Genomic DNA, 19,660 nt, shown 5'->3' with positions numbered 1-19,660 from the left:
AAATTAACCTGATTTTCAGCAGTCAGTATTGTCCTTAACATCAAAGACATTTAGGATTTGTCTTGCATTTCTACTGAGATCTTGCTTACATTACTTTCTGTAGAATCTTTGGGTGAAACTGTTCAGTTACAGTAGTAATAGAGGAAATCAAACTTTCAAATTAGTGTAAAAAACAATACAAGAGACTACGAAGAGCACATTCTGATTTGGATGTAAACACCGAGTTAAACACAGCACAAAACATGAGAAACTGATATTTTTTTTCATTCTTTTTCACCATTCATTTATTCTTTTTGAGTAATTTCTACATACTTAATATGGCTTGTTAAATAAACTGTCACAATTTGTCCTTGGTACACTCTTCCATGCCTTGAACATTCAATTGCCCCAGAGATAAGAACTTTAATAATGCATGTGAAGTCATCCTTTAGAAATTATCTATCTGTATGTTGTTGTGCACAGAATGGAACTTTGAGATATGCTTAAATTCAACAAGTTATAATGTTTAAACCTCCAAGCACTGCGAAGCTTGAAAAAGATTATTTTTCTTCTAAGAGAGACATTCCAGGGGTTGCTTTTAGTACAATTCATAGAATAGTCTTTGTTTCAAAGATTTAATCAGATAATATTAAGCAATAAGATAACAGAACTTTCCCTTTTAACTGAGCCCTGAGTTTTAGTGTTGTTAACCAAGGTACGCCTTAAAGCACATGAAAGAATTTCCTTTGAACTGATACTGATTTCTTCTTATTCAATGACAGAAATAATTTATTGCCAGACATGAAAAAGGGTCATCTTATGCCACTGTCTGAGCCTTTCCAGATTTGCTGGTGTACATACTGAGAAGTATCTATGGAGTTCATCCTTTATTGACAGCCACTTGCTCTTTGGGATGTAAAAATCAAGGTTTTACCCTTGACTGTCCATTTTAAATGTATTCAAATGCTGGAAAAAGTCCTGTACAAATGCATAGGAAAAAAAAGTCGCTTGCTTCTATAGAATTTCTTGTATGGCTGAGTAATACTAGGCCAAGATTTACATATGAATAATTTAATTGGTTTAAATATTTCCTTTGTTATACCTGGGCCTTAGAAGGACTTTTGTAGATCATAGATTTTTTTTTTGTTTGTTTTGAAACAATGCATCTTATATAGTTTGATTTTTATTTTATTTTTTTATTCACTGCCAGGCAGCTTGTGAAGGAAATATACAGATATCGCCAGTCTCCACAACAGATGGATCTTCAAATTCTGGTGGAAACAGTACAGATGATTATAATGAGTAAGTTGTTCTTTCTATATCTAAAGCCTAATTTTAATGCAGAATGTAAAGTCAGCAAGGGATTTAAACCTTAGTGTTTTAATTTGACATCAGCAATGAAGAATTCGACAACAAAATGTTACATCCTGTAGAACTTAGTTGATAGAGTTAACTACTATCTGATGCTCCTCTGAATAATTCCACTGTTGTCACTTGTGGCACCAAATGAATTTTTCATATGTATGTGTTATAAAAATTCTTTGCCTGATGTGTTCCTCTGCAATTAAATATGGTAAAATATGTAGCATTTTAACATAGAACTTTTGGTAAGTAGAGTGAGATTTGGCATCCATCATCATTATCCATCATCATCTTCACCACTGTCATCCATCACCATCATCTTCCATCATAGAATCATAGAATAGTTAGGGTTGGAAAGGATCTTAAGATCATATAGTTCCACCCACCCTGTCATGCTCAGGGACACCTCACACTAAACTATGTCACCAAAGCCTCTGTCCAACCTGGCCTTGAACACTGCCAGGGATGGAGCATTCACAACCTCCCTGGGCAACCCATTCCAGTATCTCACCACCCTTACAGTAAAGAATTTGTTCCTTATATCTAATCTAAACCTCCCCTGTTTAAGTTTCAACCCATCACCCCTTGTGCTATCACTGCAATCCCTAATGAATTGTCCATCCCCAGCCATCCCTATAACCCCCATTCAGATACTGGAAGGCTGCTATGAAATCTCCATGCAGCCTTCTCTTCTCCAGGCTGAACAGCCCCAACTTTCTCAGCCTGTCTTCATATGGGAGGTGCTCCAGTCCCCTGATCATCCTCGTGGTCCTCCTCTGGACTTGTTCCAACAGTTCCATGTCCTTTTTATGTTGAGGACACCAGAACTGAACAGAATACTCCAAGTGAGGTCTCACAAGAGCAGAGTGGAGGGGCAGGATCACTTCCTTTGACCTGCTGGTCACGCTTCTTTTGATGCAGCCCAGAATATGGCTCACTTTCTGGGCTGCAAGCACACACTGCTGGCTCATGTTCATTTTCTCATTGACTAACAGCCCCAAGTCCTTCTCCACAGGGCTGCTCTGAATTTCCTTTTGCCCAACCTGTAGCTGTGTCTGGGATTGTTTTGACCCAGGTGTAGGACCTTGCACTTGGCATGGTTAAACTTCATGAGGTTGGCATCATCCCACCTCACAAGCATGTCAAGGTCCCTCTGGATGGCATTCCTTCCCTCCCGCGTATCAACGGAACCACACAGCTTGGTGTCATCAGCAAACTTGCTGAGAGCGCACTCAATCCCACTGTCCATGTCAGCGACAAAGATGTTAAACAAGACCAGTCCTAACGCTAATCCCTGAGGGACACCACTTGTTACTGGTCTCCAGCCAGACATTGAATCGTTGACCACAACTCTTTGAGTGTGACTATCCAGCCTGTTCTTTATCCACCAAGTGGTCCACCTATCAAATTGATGACACTCCAATTTAGAGACTAGGATGTCGTGTGGGACAGTGTTGAACGCTTTGCACAAGTCCAGGTAGATGACATCAACTGCTCCACCCCTGTCCATCACTTTTGTGGCCCCGTCATAGAAGGCCACCAAGTTGGTCAGGCAGGATTTTCCCCTAGTGAAGCCATGCTGGCTGTCACCAAGCACCTTGTTGTTTTTCATATGCCCTAGCATGCCTACCAGGAGAATCTGCTCCAAGATTTTTCCAGGCACAGAGGTGAGACTGACTCATCTGTAATTCATCCCCTCCATCCTCCCCTTCAGCAGCACCCAAAACAGCTCCAACAGCACCCAAAACTGACCCCAAAACCACAAAAAGTGATGCAGATTCTCCTGGTGCTTGGTGACAGCCAGCATGGCTTCATTAGGGGGAAATCCTGCCTGACCAATTTGGTGGCCTTCTATGACGTGGCTACAGAAGTGATGGACAGGGGTGGAGCAGTTGATGTCATCTACCTGGATTTTTGCAAAGCGTTCAACACTGTACCACACGACATCCTTGTCTCTAAATTGGAGAGACATCAGTTTGATAGGTGGACCACTCGGTGGATAAAGAACTGGCTGTATGGCCACATGCAAAGAGTTGTGGTCAACGGCTCAATGTCTGGCTGGAGACCAGTAATGTGTGGTGTCCCTCAGGGATCAGTATTGGGACTGGTTTGTTTAACATCTTTGTCACTGACATGGACAGTGGGATTGAGTGTGCCCTCAGCAAGTTTGCCAATGACGCCAAGCTGTGTGGTTGTTGATACGCGGGAGGGAAGGAATGCCATCCAGAGGGACCTTGACACATTTGTGAGGTGGGATGATGCCAAACTCATGAAGTTTAACCATGACAAGTGCAAGGTCCTGCACCTGGGTCAAAACAATCCCAGACACAGCTACAGGTTGGGCAAAAAGGAAATTCAGAGCAGCCCTGTGGACAAGGACTTGGGGGTGTTGGGCTATGAGAAAATGAACATGAGCCAGCAGTGTGTGCTTGCAGCCCAGAAAGTGAGCCATATTCTGGGCTGCATCAAAAGAAGTGTGACCAGCAGGTCGAAGGAGGAGATCTTGCCCCTCCACTCTGCTCTTGTGAGACCTCACTTGGAGTACTGTGTGCAGTTCTGGTGTCCTCAACATAAAAAGGACATGGAACTGTTGGAACAAGTCCAGAGGAGGACCACGAGGATGATCAGGGGACTGGAGCACCTCCCATATGAAGACAGGTTGAGAAAGTTGGGGCTGTTCAGCCTGGAGAAGAGAAGGCTGCATGGAGATTTCATAGCAGCCTTCCAGTGCCTGAAGGGGGCCTACAGGGATGCTGGTGAGGGACTATTCATCAGGGACTGTAGTGATAGGACAAGGGGTAATGGATTGAAACTTAAATAGGGGAGGTTTGATTGGATATAAGGAACAAATTCTTTACTGTAAGGGTGGTGAGATACTGGAATGGGTTGCCCAGGGAGGTTGTGAATGCTCCATCCCTGGCAGTGTTCAAGGCCAGGTTGGATGAAGCCTTGGGTGATATGGTTTAGTGTGAGGTGTCCCTGGCCATGGCAGGGGGGTTGGAACTAGATGATCTTAAGGTCCTTTCCAACCATAACTATTCTGTGATTCTGTGTTTAACAAATATATGTGACACCCTATATTTTATGCATCTTCTCCTGATGCTTTTACTGTTTATCATCAGTGATATTTCTGACAGTGTATGCTAATGGCCATATTCTCATTGTATGTGCCCGTAAAAGGAAACATGCATCTCTCCTTGCTTAGAATGGTGCTCAATAACCTAACTTACATAACTTACATTATCAAGTTATGTTTGTAGTAACAAAAGCAGCTTAGAAGTTGTGTAGTTATTTCATTTACATGTACAGTTTTTGAGCAAATGGAGATATACTTCTGCAGAGTTCACAGGTACAGCATGAATGTCCAAATATTGGTTTCTCTTCTGTCAATATGAAGAGATATTTCCATAGTGAAGTAGATTTTGGGAAGCTCACCCACTTGAATGTGCAGCAATATAAGTGGTGGCTGAAGCTCAAACTGATTGCATTTCTAAAGCTAGTGGTATAATTTTCTGTAAGACAAAGTGAAAGTTTAGGGTACAGAAACAGACATGGTGATTTGTACATAAATTAAGAACAGAACTCCAGCCTTAAAGTAACCTTGCATAATTCACATTTTGTTCTTGCAGGCTTCTGCACAAGGTCAGTAAAGAACTGGCAGAATGGTATTTCCAGGATGGCCATGCAGTGCTTGCAGCATGTTGCCATCTGGCTGTTGAAAATATAGAGGTAATTTTTTTATTCTCTTTTAAGTGGAAGGGCCTTGGAAAGGCCAACATTGATTTCCTTTGTATATCTCCACATGTTAATTATTTTTTAAAATATATGTACCACATTCTAAAATGTGTTACTTATTCTTGGTGTTTGCTTTCTACAAATTTATAGAGTTTGATCCTTGCAATATCCCTGATTCCATTAAATTCAAAATTTCCCTCATGTACAGGAAGTAGCATTTTATTACTCTATTTTCACATATATAGTATCTTGTTATATTAGAAAATATAAGGTACCTAGGTAGTTTACATATATACATATACATAAAAGTATTACTTTTTACAGTGACTGAAAAGACCCATTCAGAACTGGAACTTTATCTTGATGCAGTCTCTACCTTATAGAATAGTTAGGGTTGGAAAGGACTTTAAGGTCATCTAGTTCCAACCCCCCTGCCATGGGTATAGACACCTTCCACTAGACCACATTGCCCCAAAGCCCTGTCCAGCTTGGCCTTGAACATTGCCAGGGATGCGGCATTCATACTTCCTTGGGCAATGTGTTCCAGTGCCTCACCACTGTAGGAAGAAATCTATGTAGGAACCAGTGACACATAGGAAACTTTTAATTAGAATTTTCTCTCTCTTTTTGTAGTTTTAAAAATAGTTTCTTCCCCTTATTCTCCCTAGATTTTGTTGTTGCTGTCTCAATGTTTTTCCTCTTCTATCCCTCCAAATGAGTAAAATCCGTCATAATGGGCTGTTAAGAGAGAAAGCAATAATCCATCATTGCCTGTATTTCAAAATAGACGTATTTCAAGTCATTGTGTAGTTTCTTTCTGTTTAATATCCTGCTGTGCCTATCAGCAACTCCAGCTGACGAGAGAGGGTAAGAACAGGAGAGTTCTTAGTTGGTTTATTTTTTTGTTTGTTTGGTTTTGAGTTTTTTGAATCTTCTTTCATCAGAAGAGAGGAAATATGTGCTGTGAAACCTAGTGTCCTTACTTAAGACTAGAAGGAATTGTCATGTTTCTTAGGTATAATATTTATGTAATATTTTTGGTTGAATAAAAAAAGGTTCCACTAAAGTAAATCTATTTGGTTATTTATAAACTGATTAACACATGGTGCACAATTATTTACTCATTTAAGAGACCCAAATTATATATAGAGTTGCTTTAATTAATGCCTATTTTGTACTTCTGTAAAAAGCAGTCTCATAAGTGAATGTCATATGCTCAACATGGTGAATCCCCAAAAATGCTTGTGTCCCTTGATGATTTGATTTTTTCATTGAACAAGCTTGCGATGGCAAACCTGATTCGTGGAAATGAACTGGAGCTGGCAATCAGTGTGGGTACTGTCTTAGGGGAAAGTGCAGCACAAGCAACACATTATGCCCTAGAATTACTAGCAAGAAAATGTATGACAGTAACAACATGGTAAGAATTTCTTAATCCTAAAACGATTTCTTTCCCCCCGCCCCCAACAAAATAATAAAGGTGTTTCATACTGAAAGTTTTATAGACACCAAACTACCATGGGTAGGTTCAATAAGAATTGCTGTATTAGACCTTTGAAGTACAGCGTATGCAAATGTTATTCTTTAATCTCAAAATACATTGTATGTGGTATAAATGAGAGAAGAATCATTGTCAAACATGGTATGAAACCCACTGAAAAAGAAATCCTAGATACTTGAGCAATAGGTAGCATTGCAATTCCTAGTGTGTACTGAGTAAAAATGACTTTTTTTGACGAACTAAAACTACAATTGAATTAAAAAGTCAAAAAGAACAGAAGCTTAAGTGGGTTCTGTGAGGTGATTTTTAAGTGTTTGATTGAAAAATCTAAAAATCTATGAGGGTGAGGAATTATTTTATATTGGTTTCAGGAATACAAGATAGCTAACAAGATGTAAGGATAAAATGGGATTACTATTTAATTCTGCAGGAGTAAGTAATTTATCTGTTGCATATAGGGGAAACTTTGTTAAATTTTCTTTTCCTTCTGGTAGTGGTTTTACTTTGGAGGAGACAGTTTTGGTCTGTGTTTTTGTGTACCAGTGAAAAGCAGGAAATCTTTCTAAGGTATATTTGGCATCTGTACAGCTGTTTCAGAATTAACATTTCATAGAAAGTGTGTGTATAAACAGATACTGCAATTAAGCATCAATTTTTCTGCTACAGGATTATGTGCTTAAGTACTTAAGAGAAACCTAGAGGTACTCACCTTTACAAAGCTTTTAGGCTGCCTTAGACAATGAAAAGTATTTTAGAAAAAGATAAAATAAGAAATGGATTATGTGCTGCTTTGGTTTTACAATGATCTAGCATTTCTGCATTGCACCAGTTCTAACAGGGTTCTTTTGTAAATTCCATTCTGCAGCCTTTAAAGTCTCTGAAGCTCTTCCTCTGATTTCCCTGCCTTCATTGTGGAGAGTGATTTTTATGTAGCCTCTGATAGGAAGCACTAGGTATAGAGTTAAGAAAAACAGTGTATATTTTTTCCAGTTGCATAACAAAAGCTAGTTCTGATCTCAGTGTATGACAAATAATAGTATGGTATTTATGCGTATGTACGTAAAGCTTCTGCAAACTTACTAATGTGTACACTGAAGTCTACATGGGTACACATGATAAAACTGCATATTGCCTAAGTTTACATTTGGATTTTTCAGTGGGTTTCACATGCTATGCTGAATACTTATTACAGCTATACCCTGCAGTCCTGCATTCTGATTTGCAGCTATTACACCATATTTTTTTGTTCTGTAGGAAAAGGTTAGAGAATCCTGCATCTCTTCATATTCTGTAATAAAGAGATACTGGCACAACATAATACCACTTGGGCCACTGTATGTATAAGTTCATGTATGGGGAAGCTTGAGTTCAAGGGCCTCTGATATTGAAGGGCTCCCTTTTTGTTTTTATTAGCTGTTATGCTTAGGGATATCCATCAACATTCCATTGTAGAGACACACTTAATTGTAGACACCTAAAGGAATACCAAAAGGACCTTAATGGGTTAATAATGAAATCAGTTATTGGTGAAATGTATTTTGGAGTTTGGTGGTATGGAGTTTTTGTTTGTTTGTTTTTATAGAAATGCTCTAAAATATAAAATCAAAACAAAAAAAGCAAACTAAAAATCCATGCCCTTCCACATCTTTCCCAATCTACAGCCTTGGGAAAATGTGTGAGTGTTTAAGAACAGTGTTTTCATTTCATTTGTGCTTAGCATCTAAATATGGTTAAAATCAACCTTCTGCTATTCAGAAGGCTAACAGTATTTTACTGAAGACACTGAATTCCACATATGCAGATTCAGCCACCTGATTTTGTTCCTTATACTGATTGTGTTTTCAGTTTGATTCTTAAAAACTCCAGGTAACACCATTTGTAGGGCATTATATGAGGGCTTTAGATATTTTTTTCTTTAATAAATATTTGTTTTCATGCTTTTGGCTGAAAAATTTCTGTTAGTTTTTAAAAAAGTTTAAGTTGCCTATGAAGATAAGTCCATGTGAGTAACTGATCTTGAAAATAGTTTAAAAGCTTGTGAAATATTCTATATACTGAAAAAGCCTTTCTGTAACTTGGAAAAGTGTTTTTTGCATGGTAATAATATAACGGGTTTTCCAAAGACCTTGTGGCATTAGCTTCTTTAGGTTGTCAAAAGGTACTGGAAAGCTATTTTTTTGTTGTTAAGGTCAGTTAACCTGACCCTTAGATTTGCTGTTGTAGTTTAATTATTTTCTGTTAGATTTTTCCTTTGTAAATTAAGAATACAAACCAAAGTTTTGTTCATTACTGTTTCAATGTCTTCTTTTTTAGCTTTCAATCACTTGGATACAGGTATTTTGTTTGTTTATCAAAAGAGATTTCGAAATATTTGACTTTACTAATGCTAAGAATGAGCTTAAACTAAGTGTTCTAATTTTTTAAGTGCAATCAATGAAATTGAAAGTGGATAGAAAGCAGCTGGAAATGTTGGACAGTAGCTTATTCAAACATTTTTAAGCCAAAGACCACATCCTAACATCCAGGGGAATTCAGTAGGAGCTTTATGCCTTACACAGAGTCAAGTCAGTCTTTTGGGTCACAGGAGAAATGATGCCTACATGAACAGAAGTCACAGAACAACCAGCATAAAGTTATTAAAAGCTCAGCAGAGTAATTTAATTATTTCAAAACATAATATTTTTTTTTCCCTCAGTTGCTTGTTGTGTCAGGGAGTGTCATGGGTTCAGCAGTAGCTCATGCTCTGCCAGGGAGGAAGGAGAGATAGGGCGCCTGGTCTGGGCTAGTCGGGGAGGTATTCCATACCACAGCACGTCCTGCTCGGGGAGGGGACTGGAAACTGGTCGGAAGGGAAGGGGTTAAATCTCCTCCGGGCTGGGCTCGGAGAGGGAACTGGAAGCTGGCCAGGAGGGGAGGGGTTAGCTCTCTCTTCCGGGCTGGGCTCATGTCGGCGGGTGATATCGTATTCTCTCTCCCTGTTTATTTCCTCTAACATTGATTTGTTAGTGGTAGCAGTAGTGATTTGTGTTATACCTTAATTGCTGGACTGATTTTACCTCAATCCGTGGGAGTTGTATTCCTCCAGCTCTTCTTCCCATCCCTCCGGGAGTGGGAAGGTGAGGGGGGGGGAAGGGGAAGCAAAGGGGGAACTGTGCAGATTTAGTTTAAACCACGACAGGGAGGGAGTAACAATGGTAAAAAGTTAGGAGTGCTTCAGAAATGTCAGTTTTCTAAAACACAATTTTCATGTATAATCTCTTTTGTAATGTCATAGGAGCACTAGCCATTCTGGATGACTAAGAGATGCTTTATGGTGATGCTGTGAAGTTCTAGAATCCTTAAAGTTTGAGGATGGTTTCATGACAGAGCCACATAAACATCTTTCCTTCTTTCAAGACTGGATGGGTCCTACTTTCCCTTCCCATCCCTGCTCACATATTCTTCCTTCGCACTTTGAGGTGGTTCTGATGCTTTAGGCTGCACAGTTCTTTAATTCAATGAACTAAAGCAACAGAGAATTAACTCACGACTACTCAAAATAAAGCCTCATTTATTGCACGAAAATAGTCTTGGAGACTGAGGTTGTTTCTGCTCTTCTGCTCTTCTCTGGATTTTTTTTTCCAGTAAATACTTATTTCTAAAAGTAATGTAAAAGAGAAAACAGTTTCCTCCTATTACAAACTGTCAAGAATAACTATATATCATCTTTTCTTTGTGCAGGGATTTAGCAGTTGATCTTCTTATGATGATTCCTGATAATAAATTGCAGTTAGCAAAACTATGTGCTTTTTATCCTGGATGCACAGAAGAGATAAATGACCTGCATGAAAAGGTACAATGAAAAAGAATTTGCCTGAATACTAACAAGAGATTATGTATTGCTTTGTTTACAGATTTTAGAAAACTTAGGGTCAAATAAATCTGTTGGGTAAATTTGTCACTAACGGTCCTACCCTTTTTTGCATATCTTTTTTTTTTTTTCTCTTTTAGCCTTAACTGACTTTATTTTCAGTATTGCACAAGAACTTTAATTCTTTAATTCTACTCTTTGTGCAGTCTTTCCATGACAGAGGTTACTTCCTGAAATAGGTTATGGTCTTCAGATTTATAACCTCCTCATCACTGAAGTGCAGCCTAATTATGTCTTGGCAGATCAACTTTCTGTACTATCCTGAATTGGTTTTCATCTTGTCTGTTATCTCCTTAAATGCCCCTTTTCCTCTTCAGCAGCAGCAGGGTCTGCTCCATGAATGACCTTAAGGTTCAACTCAGACTGCAAATCTATTAAGCAGTAATAAAAAGTTTTTTAAAAAAACAAACAGAAACAACATTAGCAATGGAAACTGATAGTGCTTAAATTAAAATTAGAGACCCTTCTCCTGTGGTGTTCTCTGCTCTAGATGGCTTGCATAATGTGCATAATATTCAGTTTGTCCTTCAAACAATGACTCTTCTTTCAGAGAGTTTGATCTTATTGCTATGTGCAAACTTCAGTATTTCTTGGCATCTTAGAGAACTCTTTGAACACTACAATAATTCTTTGGCAAAATCTTTGTTTTCCAGTGTAATCTTCCTGATGTAGAAGAATGTATGAGGTTGGCAGAGACAATTCAGGCTGATGGGGATATATTTGAAACTATAAAATACTATCTATTAAGCACAGAACCTGAAAAGGCTCTCCCTATTGGCATTCAGTATGTGAAAGGTAGGTGTTTGGGTGAAGAAATCTTTTAACGCATAAGTCAATTGTATAGCTTGCCTCCTGAGGTATCTTTTATTTCTGTTTTTCAACAGAGCAACTTTGGGGCTCAGACTGGACTTTAGATTCCATCTGTCCATATCTTGATCTTCTAAGTTATATACGCACTGAACGATTAGCGTTGCATAAATGTAGTGAGTGAGTATATTTTCTTTACTTATAAAAGTGGAGTTTCCATTAAAAGAGATGTTTGCAATTATAAATATACTATAAATTATAATTATATTAAAATATAGGTGCACACTTGGTATAATTTTTTTGTTTATCAGAAGAGGTAAAAAAAAATAAAATTCAGCAATCAGGCTAGTTCCAAATCTGGAGAATAGAACATGGAATTTTCCTAAATTTTCAGTGTTTAACAGGAATTAAAAAGATATTTCACTTCTTCTGCAGGACATTTATAATAGATGAATCAATGTTGGTCATATCTGAAGAATCTCACTTTGATCAGAAGAATCTCACTCTGGTTTCAGTTTTCTGAGGAAAAAGAGCAGTGGATACCACACATAATACAGGTTTTAATGTCAAAGGGTTAAGGAAATCTGAGCTACCACTCTCAAAATTAACTCTAAAGTAATTGGATGGCTGTGGTTCACCTTTATGACAGGTGATCAAAGTTGGGCCGGGGTGCCTGCACAGGTGTACTTGTGAAGAACTAAAGGAGCAAAAAGCTTAACTGTGGCCTGTGGGGAAACTCGGCAAAACTGAATAGTCCACACTAATAAATAGGACAATTTTATTTACATTTAAAATTTACTGAAAGGTTTGAGTGATGTTGATTTTGTAACTTCACATTATTGTGCTTAATACCTATGTGTTGTACATGCTATTTAAAATTTAATAATTGAAATCAATATAAAGCAGATGGAGTCTGTTTTACCAATTATGTCACACAGAAAGTAAGCATAATCAGCAAACATAGATTCTCCACAAAAGATGGATGGGTAAATTAGGTTTCATGATTATAATTTGAATATGAGTATCCTTATGTTTTTGCAAATGCTTGTTGTTATTCATGATTAATATTTGGTCTGTTTACAGATTTCGGAATGAGTTGCTGATTTTATGTGGTTACATTGGTGCTTTGCTTGCTATCAGAAGACAGTACAATAGCATTGTACCTGCACTTTATGAGTATACAAGGTAATACTGTGTTTTCAGTAACACTGAGAAATCTGTCCCTATTATGATGTATGCTATATATTATCCCCACTTCTTTCACACTACACATCCCCCCAGAAAAAAACCCAAATGTTCACAGGTCTCTTATAAGGGTATACCAAAGCCTGAATATAGAACCTTTCTTATTTTCTTTATGAATTATACATGTAGAAATTTCTGAGGTAATGAAACAAGTTATGAATACTGGATTTCAGTCAAACTCTCAATTCTCTAAGAAAAAAAATGTTTAGAAGTAGATGAGTATTCAGCATTAGCTCCATACATGGGTGTATGTTGATGGTAACAGTTCTAATTTTATATCTATGTGTAGACCATTTACCAAAACTTCCTCAGTAGCAACAAGGACAAGCTTTGAATTTAGAGTTCATGACTGGGTACTAGCTTAATTCCCACCAAGAAACCTGATCTGACTTTCTGTTACTCAGCTAATACTCTCAGGTATTAATATACTTGAACTGGCCTGGTGCTGCCCACTTGGCCCGGCTCATCCCCAACCAGTCATCTATCTAGGTGTACCTGACTAGGTCTGACTGACTTGAACCAGCCCAGCCTGACCCAGTTGACTTGATCTTACCTAGTTGATATCAATTTAGTTGGTTTGATCTTACCCAATCCACTTGATGTGATCCAACTTGGACCACTTGGCTTGGCCCAGACCAGTGTGGCTTGGCATAATCCACTTGACCCTACTCAATCTGACCCGCATGATTTCACTTGATACATTTAACATGACCTGACCATACTCAGACTTAGAAGGAGAAAGATTACAATCAATAATCTTTATCTTATCTGGTAAATAAAATAGGCTTATATACAATACTTCAGTATTTCTTCCTCAGAGTATAATCAGGATTGCTTAGTCTTCCTGACTGGTTTGGTAACAATGCTACTCTCCAGCTGACTAACTTCTATTTCTCCCTCAAAGTTTGGGACTGTCAAATCTTTTTGGTATTGTTGCCTGACTTGCTGGATAGCAAAGTCAGCTCCAAGATGTCACTGATTTTATAGTGCAAGCTGTGTTGGCACTGTTCTTGCTGTTGTGGCTCCACTGGCTACTCTGTCTAACCACTGTAATTTTGTTGACAATTTTGCTCATTTATCTCTTCATCAATAATAAATTTTACATATATGTTGTCTAATCCTTTCACACCTTAATAGAATTGTGACTTTTTCTACATCTCCTGCTAGTTTATTAGAATTGCCCAACAAGAATAATTAACATAAATTTATCATGTCTTAGAACTGTGTGTTTACCCCTTTTCTTTGGCTCCTTCTTGACGCAGGAGTCATGGACAACGCAGAGACGATCAATGTGATTAAGCGATTGCCAAAGTTTATTCAAATACAGTGGTCCTTTTATACCCTTACACCCTTAGGTTTCTTATGTAACAGCCTTGGATACTGGGCTCTAATTGGTTAGTCCAGAGGTTACTACCGTTTACAAAGTTAATGTTTATAACTTGTTATAATTGCTACTAAATACCTTACTCTAAAAATACAGTGAGAAACTACAACCTTGGCAGAGATCATTCTCTGCACGTTTTCAGTGAAAAATTTAAGTCCTAACAAGACAATTGACCTTGCTTATGCCTGCCAAGAATCTTCTTACTTTACAGTAATAAGGCTCAGGGTATCGGGATCGCTCGCTATGTGGCCTTGGCTCTTTAAGAATTCCCACAAAAGCCCCTTTTTGTTTTTGAGCGATCCAGATACCCTTTACAGCTTCTTCTGCTAGCAGTTCTCCTTTCAACTGAACTGCTCCTCCAAGTCTTAGATTTGCCCCCAGGTTACAAACTGCCCCAATACTTTTCTTTTTCCCACTCCTCGGCTCCAGTGTCCACCCCGGCCATTCAACCCGGGGGGGCACTGGGAGCCGAATTGGAGGGCAGCGTCATCTGAACATGGGTACCAAACTTTTTTCAAAAGTCGCTCACCCTGCTTTAAGCAGCTACAAATGCTGGCCTGCTGGGCAACAGCTATAAATACCTGCCTGCTAGGCAGCAGGTACAGCGCCTGCCTGCTAGGCAGCAGCAACCATAAATTCCTGCCTGCTTGGCAGCAGCAACCATAAATTCCTGCCACACTTTTGCATTAACTCTTTCTTGCCTGAAATGTTAAACTGCTACCTGTTAAAAACTTTTACATGAACCCGACAGCGAAAATACACAGAATACCATCTGCCCTCAATACACACACACACACGCACATATGGGATCCCACAAGCGTACTCCACACAACTACAATATTTGAAACACAAAATCCAGACAATCATTACTCCCTCTACACAGTCCCACATGCAGAGAATGGCACAAAGATCCTGTAAAGACTATCAAGAAAACAGCTCCAAGAAGCATCATTGTAGTGCAAGGTGGCAGGCTCAGTCTTAGCGGGCGTCCCCACAGAGGCTCTGCCTCCCTCACATCACATGAGACTTGGGCTTTTATACTGACCAAAATGCACACTCATCCCGACACAGGTGGTCAGCCTATGTCAGAAGAAGTGGCCAGCAATATCTATATAGGTTTCCAAGGGTTGATAGAAACATGGACATACTTACATTTACCAACTTCTAGTACATGAGTATCACAGAGAGACTGTATCAAAGGAGTTGTATATGGGGTCCCAAGTCCACAGTCTGACACATTCTGCCTGATACACCTGATAAGAGCATACAAGAGACCTTCCCATCTCAGGTGGAAAGCACACACACCACGGGAAACCGTGCAATACATCTGCATCTCCCACCCGTCTCGCTTCTCCCTTTACAGTTGCCCATTTATCATGAGGATCTGGGGGATATAAATCAGGCTTCTTTTCCGGATGAATAGGCTCCAGGTCAAAAGGACTATCCAGGTCAGCATTGGCATTATCAGGCGTCAATCTCAGGAGCAGTAACAGCAAACTGATGAACGTGCACAGGCTCGGTGTCGGGGTGAATAGGACCCGGGTTGAAAGGATCATCTTCGTCCCCGTCCTTAATCTTCACTGCCGCGGTGGCAACCAGCGGTGGTTCGAGGAGGAGGGACGTACTGGTCTCCATGATCTCATTTTTTGACGTTAATGTCTCTAAAACAGTTCTCCAAATGACTAACAAACCTTTCACAGTGTCATTGCCTTTCGTGGCTGCATTCCACAGTTTAACTCCTGCCTCATTCCACAAAGACATCTCAAGTCTGGTAGACTCATCAATCTCTGGGTAATGTGTCGTCAGTCATTTCAGCATTAACTTTAAGTCTGTCTCTTTAAAGGTTGCTCCCTCCACCTTAAGAAGGACTGAAAACATCCATAAACCAGAGGCTTCTTCCTTAGTAATTTTCTCCCAAGTCTCGAGATTAAAAGCTTCACCGACTCCCACAATTAACTCCTTACTCCAGAGCAACAATCCTTTTAGCATATGCTCCATTCCGAGGCTTCCACCTCCGAGTACCTCACTCTAAAAATACAGTGGGAACTACAACCTTGGCAGAGATCATTCTCTGCACGTTTTCCATGAAAAATTACAGAGGCCTAACAAGACAATTAATCTTGCTTATGCCTGCCAAGAATCTTCTTACTTTACAGTAACAAGGCTCAGGGTATCGGGATCACTCACTACGTGGCCTTGGCTCTTTAAGAATTCCCACAACTCCTCTCCATCAGATGTCTTGACAACACCCCTTTCCTTTTAGCCATACACATCTCTGAAACTTGATGAGCGGATAGGGAAAAAGGAAAAGTCTGTTTACTTTTTTTTGCTTTTCTGAGTCATCAGACTTATTTATGGAGAGCAGCAACATGAAATGCAAGTGATGCTTTGGCTGTCAGCTGTAAGTTTTTCTCAGATCAATACTGCTCTAATTTTTTTTCCTCACATTGCCGAGTTTTCAGGATTCATAAACTTAGATTCCATCCCATCTTAAACTTAGTGGACACTTGCATGCCTAAGCTGGACTTTTTTAAGGCATCCCAATGCAAATGCAATTTTGCTGTTTACTGCAGGGGTTTTAAAACTGTTTTCCACAGTAAACAGGTGAAACAAGTCTGTCTCAGAGCATGTGTCGAACCGTGTTTCTCTAGCTGTATTTTTATCATGTCTGCTACACATAGGCAAAATGGGTCCTTAATTTTAGTAGAGTTGTCATTATTAAGAAATAAGAGTGCATATAACCTTAAAATAAGAATGGCCTCTGTCGATGCAGGAGTCACAGACAACGCGGAGACGATCAATGTGATCAAGTGATTGCCAAAGTTTATTCAGATACAGTGCTCCTTTTATATCCTTACACCCTTAGGTTTCTTATGTAACAGCCTTGGATACTGAGCTCTAATTAGTTAGTCTAGAGGTTACTACCGTTTACAAAACTAATGTGTATAACTTGTTATAATTGCTACTAAATACCTTACTCTAAAAATACAGTGAGAAACTACAACCTTGGCAGAGGTCATTCTCTGCCTGTTTTCAGTGGAAAATTTCAAAGGCCTAATAAGACAATTGACCTTGCCTATGCCTGCCAAGAATATTCTTATTTTACAGTAATAAGGCTCAGGGTATCGGGATCGCTCGCTATGTGGCCTTGGCTCTTTAAGAATTCCCACAGGCCTCAAAGAAAAGAAAAACCAAAGCTAATTAAAGATAAGCTTAGATAAGGAGTAAATAGGGATAATTAAAAACAAACTTAAATTAAAATGTATACTTTTATATCTAGTAATTTAATATTGCTAAGGTTTAATGCAGTGATTATTGTGAAGGATCAATTTATTTTCATAAATTTATTTTTATATCAAATAAACAATAGTTTTATATTCCTGCTGTCTGTCTTGGTTTTCTTCTAAGAAAATATCTGTTGTTAGAATTAATTTAGACTTTAATTACTTGCATTCTTTTTTAGTCAGCTTTTGAAAAGACGGGAAGTATCTGTGCCTTTGAAAATTGAACAGCTTTCTGAGGAACTAGATGCATGGAGAGCTTGTACTCAGTTAAACAAGTAGGTGGAATAATATAAAATTACCAGCAATGAGACTATTAGTATTTAACTGTTAAGTTGTAAATACAGTGTTTATTTCCTTTCTAAAATATAAATATGAATGTAAAAAATAGTACTTTGTGGCTGTTAATTTCTAACACAAACTAAGATGTATAGTTGAAAAAAAAAGTCTCTTGTTCATAGGCCTACCAGTGAATTGCCATGCACTCCGCCATCTGAATCGCAGAGAACGATGTATTCCATACTTCTATCACGAATACAAGAGGAGCCTCTGAAAGGAATGGTTGGCCCAGACTGCGTCACTGGATCAAATCTTCCTAGCCATTCAGATGTTCACATCTCTTGTTTGACGGGGCTAAGAATACAGGTATGGTTTCAGAGAGTTGAGGTGTTCTTTCTCAATGATAGCATTGATCAATTGTGGGCTTGCCATAAATCTAAGGTCCCTTCCGTCATCTGGGAGAAAAATGTTTTCCCTGTTGTCACAGTAGCAGAAGAGGACAGGTGCTGGCATCTGGTGTAGAAGAACGGCTACATAAAGAATTGTCCAATCAAATAATTGCCCAGTTTCCCAATGCAAAACTTTTTATTTCCCTGAGAAAAGATTTTCTTTGCCAAATGTTCTGTCTAAAGTGCATTTAACTTACTGCCTACTGCCTCACCACAGCTTGAATAAAAACCCAGGAAATTATGTATCTTCAACCACATACTAACATTATTCTGTTGTTGGTATTTATTATTATGGAAATGCACACTGTAAAATTTGTAATTCATGATTAATTAAAGCCAGATATTAGACTAAATATTCAAATATATTTATTGATCACTCACATAGGGCTTTATGATCAAATCATACTAGTCCTTCTAATACCTCTTTGGTATATGTTGTCATTTTCATAAGGGGAAAATTGACACAGCCTGAAAATACTGCTTTCAGGCTCCTGTCTCCAGGCAGTGCCTCAGTACGAATTTACTGTCTGACCTGAGGCTGAGCCTGTTTCCTCTGCCCAGTACAAGATGCCAGCTCAAAGAGTAACAGGGTTGCTCAGGGATTAAGAGGGATAGTTTTGAATCAGAAATTGGAGATTGCAAAATGCTAGAGGGATTTTTGAGGTAAACAAGATTCACAACTGCACACCATCAAGTCTAAAAAAATCCTGCTGCCGACACTTCCACTTTAGACCAGTGGTCTCTGGCTATGCTGTACTCTCAGCATTTGCTAAGAGCCACATAAAGCTGCCATTGTCATAATCAAATCAACAAGAATAGCAAATATGGTGTCATCAACTTGTCATCTACAATATCCTTATTTCTGGATTAGTGAACATTAGGAGCCATTGCTTTAGCCATGCAGATCAGCTCACAAATCTCTTCGCTAATACTAAGGTATAGTAGCCTAATTGAGTAGGTTTACTAATTTTAAGTAGCAAGTTCAGAGAACGTAACTATTTTAGAAGGCACTTAAATGGAATTGCAGCTTTGAGACCATATATTGTTGAATGAAGAAACTAGCAAATAGCTCTTCTTCCATCAGATAAATTAGTATTTTGTCCTTTTCATAGTGAGCATTTGAAATTATTCCCTAAAATTCATGCTTTCAAGCAATTCATGAAGGCTTCTTTTTTTTTTTTTTGGGTAGATGGGGAAACACACAGACCAGCACAGATAATGACAGACACAATAAAATATGTACAGTATTTTGAAGGGAAAAAAAAAAAAAAGATGTTACCTGAGTTTCTAATTTAGGCTAAATTTAACACTGGAATAATTACCAAACATGAAATACCACAATTATTAAAAACCAAACTAAAAACTTAAGGGTTATGAAATATTGGGTCTCCAAATTTGAAATATTACAAGTTCATTCAGTTTATAATGTGTAACTATTGCCAAAGCTTTAAGTTGGTGGGGTACAATTTTTGCATGAATGTAGATGATAGCTGTAAATCAGATTTTCATGTTCTTCTTGGATAGAACAAAATGTGCTTGCTGTTGTGGTAGGCTTTACACAATACATGTATACTTTAATTTCCCTCCCCAAATATTTTTGCTGTGCAGGGTCCAGTGTTCTTCCTCGAAGATGGCAAATCTGCTATTTCACTGAATGATGCTTTGATGTGGGCCAAAGTGAATCCTTTCTCACCACTAGGAACAGGAGTACGACTTAACCCATTTTGA

At 38.6% G+C, this 19,660-nt stretch overlaps 1 protein-coding gene across 3 annotated transcripts in view; it reads left to right on the top strand.

The window, feature by feature from the left end:
- Positions 1-19,660, top strand: part of WDR17 (WD repeat domain 17) — a 68,780-nt gene extending 49,120 nt beyond the window's left edge. For 2 of the 3 annotated variants that reach the window (XM_005145530.3, XM_034064815.1), the window contains 11 exons: positions 1,190-1,281; positions 4,971-5,070; positions 6,357-6,496; positions 8,891-8,911; positions 10,298-10,409; positions 11,141-11,282; positions 11,372-11,474; positions 12,378-12,479; positions 17,387-17,482; positions 17,666-17,849; positions 19,541-19,660. In XM_005145530.3, coding sequence (XP_005145587.2) covers positions 1,190-1,281; positions 4,971-5,070; positions 6,357-6,496; positions 8,891-8,911; positions 10,298-10,409; positions 11,141-11,282; positions 11,372-11,474; positions 12,378-12,479; positions 17,387-17,482; positions 17,666-17,849; positions 19,541-19,660 — 1,212 coding nt within the window. The remainder of the gene's footprint in view (positions 1-1,189; positions 1,282-4,970; positions 5,071-6,356; positions 6,497-8,890; positions 8,912-10,297; positions 10,410-11,140; positions 11,283-11,371; positions 11,475-12,377; positions 12,480-17,386; positions 17,483-17,665; positions 17,850-19,540) is intronic. The other variant, XM_034064816.1, reaches the window with a different exon arrangement.

Source organism: Melopsittacus undulatus, chromosome 7, assembly GCF_012275295.1.
Source record: "Melopsittacus undulatus isolate bMelUnd1 chromosome 7, bMelUnd1.mat.Z, whole genome shotgun sequence".
NCBI lineage: Eukaryota > Metazoa > Chordata > Aves > Psittaciformes > Psittaculidae > Melopsittacus > Melopsittacus undulatus.
Note: the sequence above shows the minus strand (reverse complement) of the source record. Positions and strands in the feature narration are given on the sequence as shown.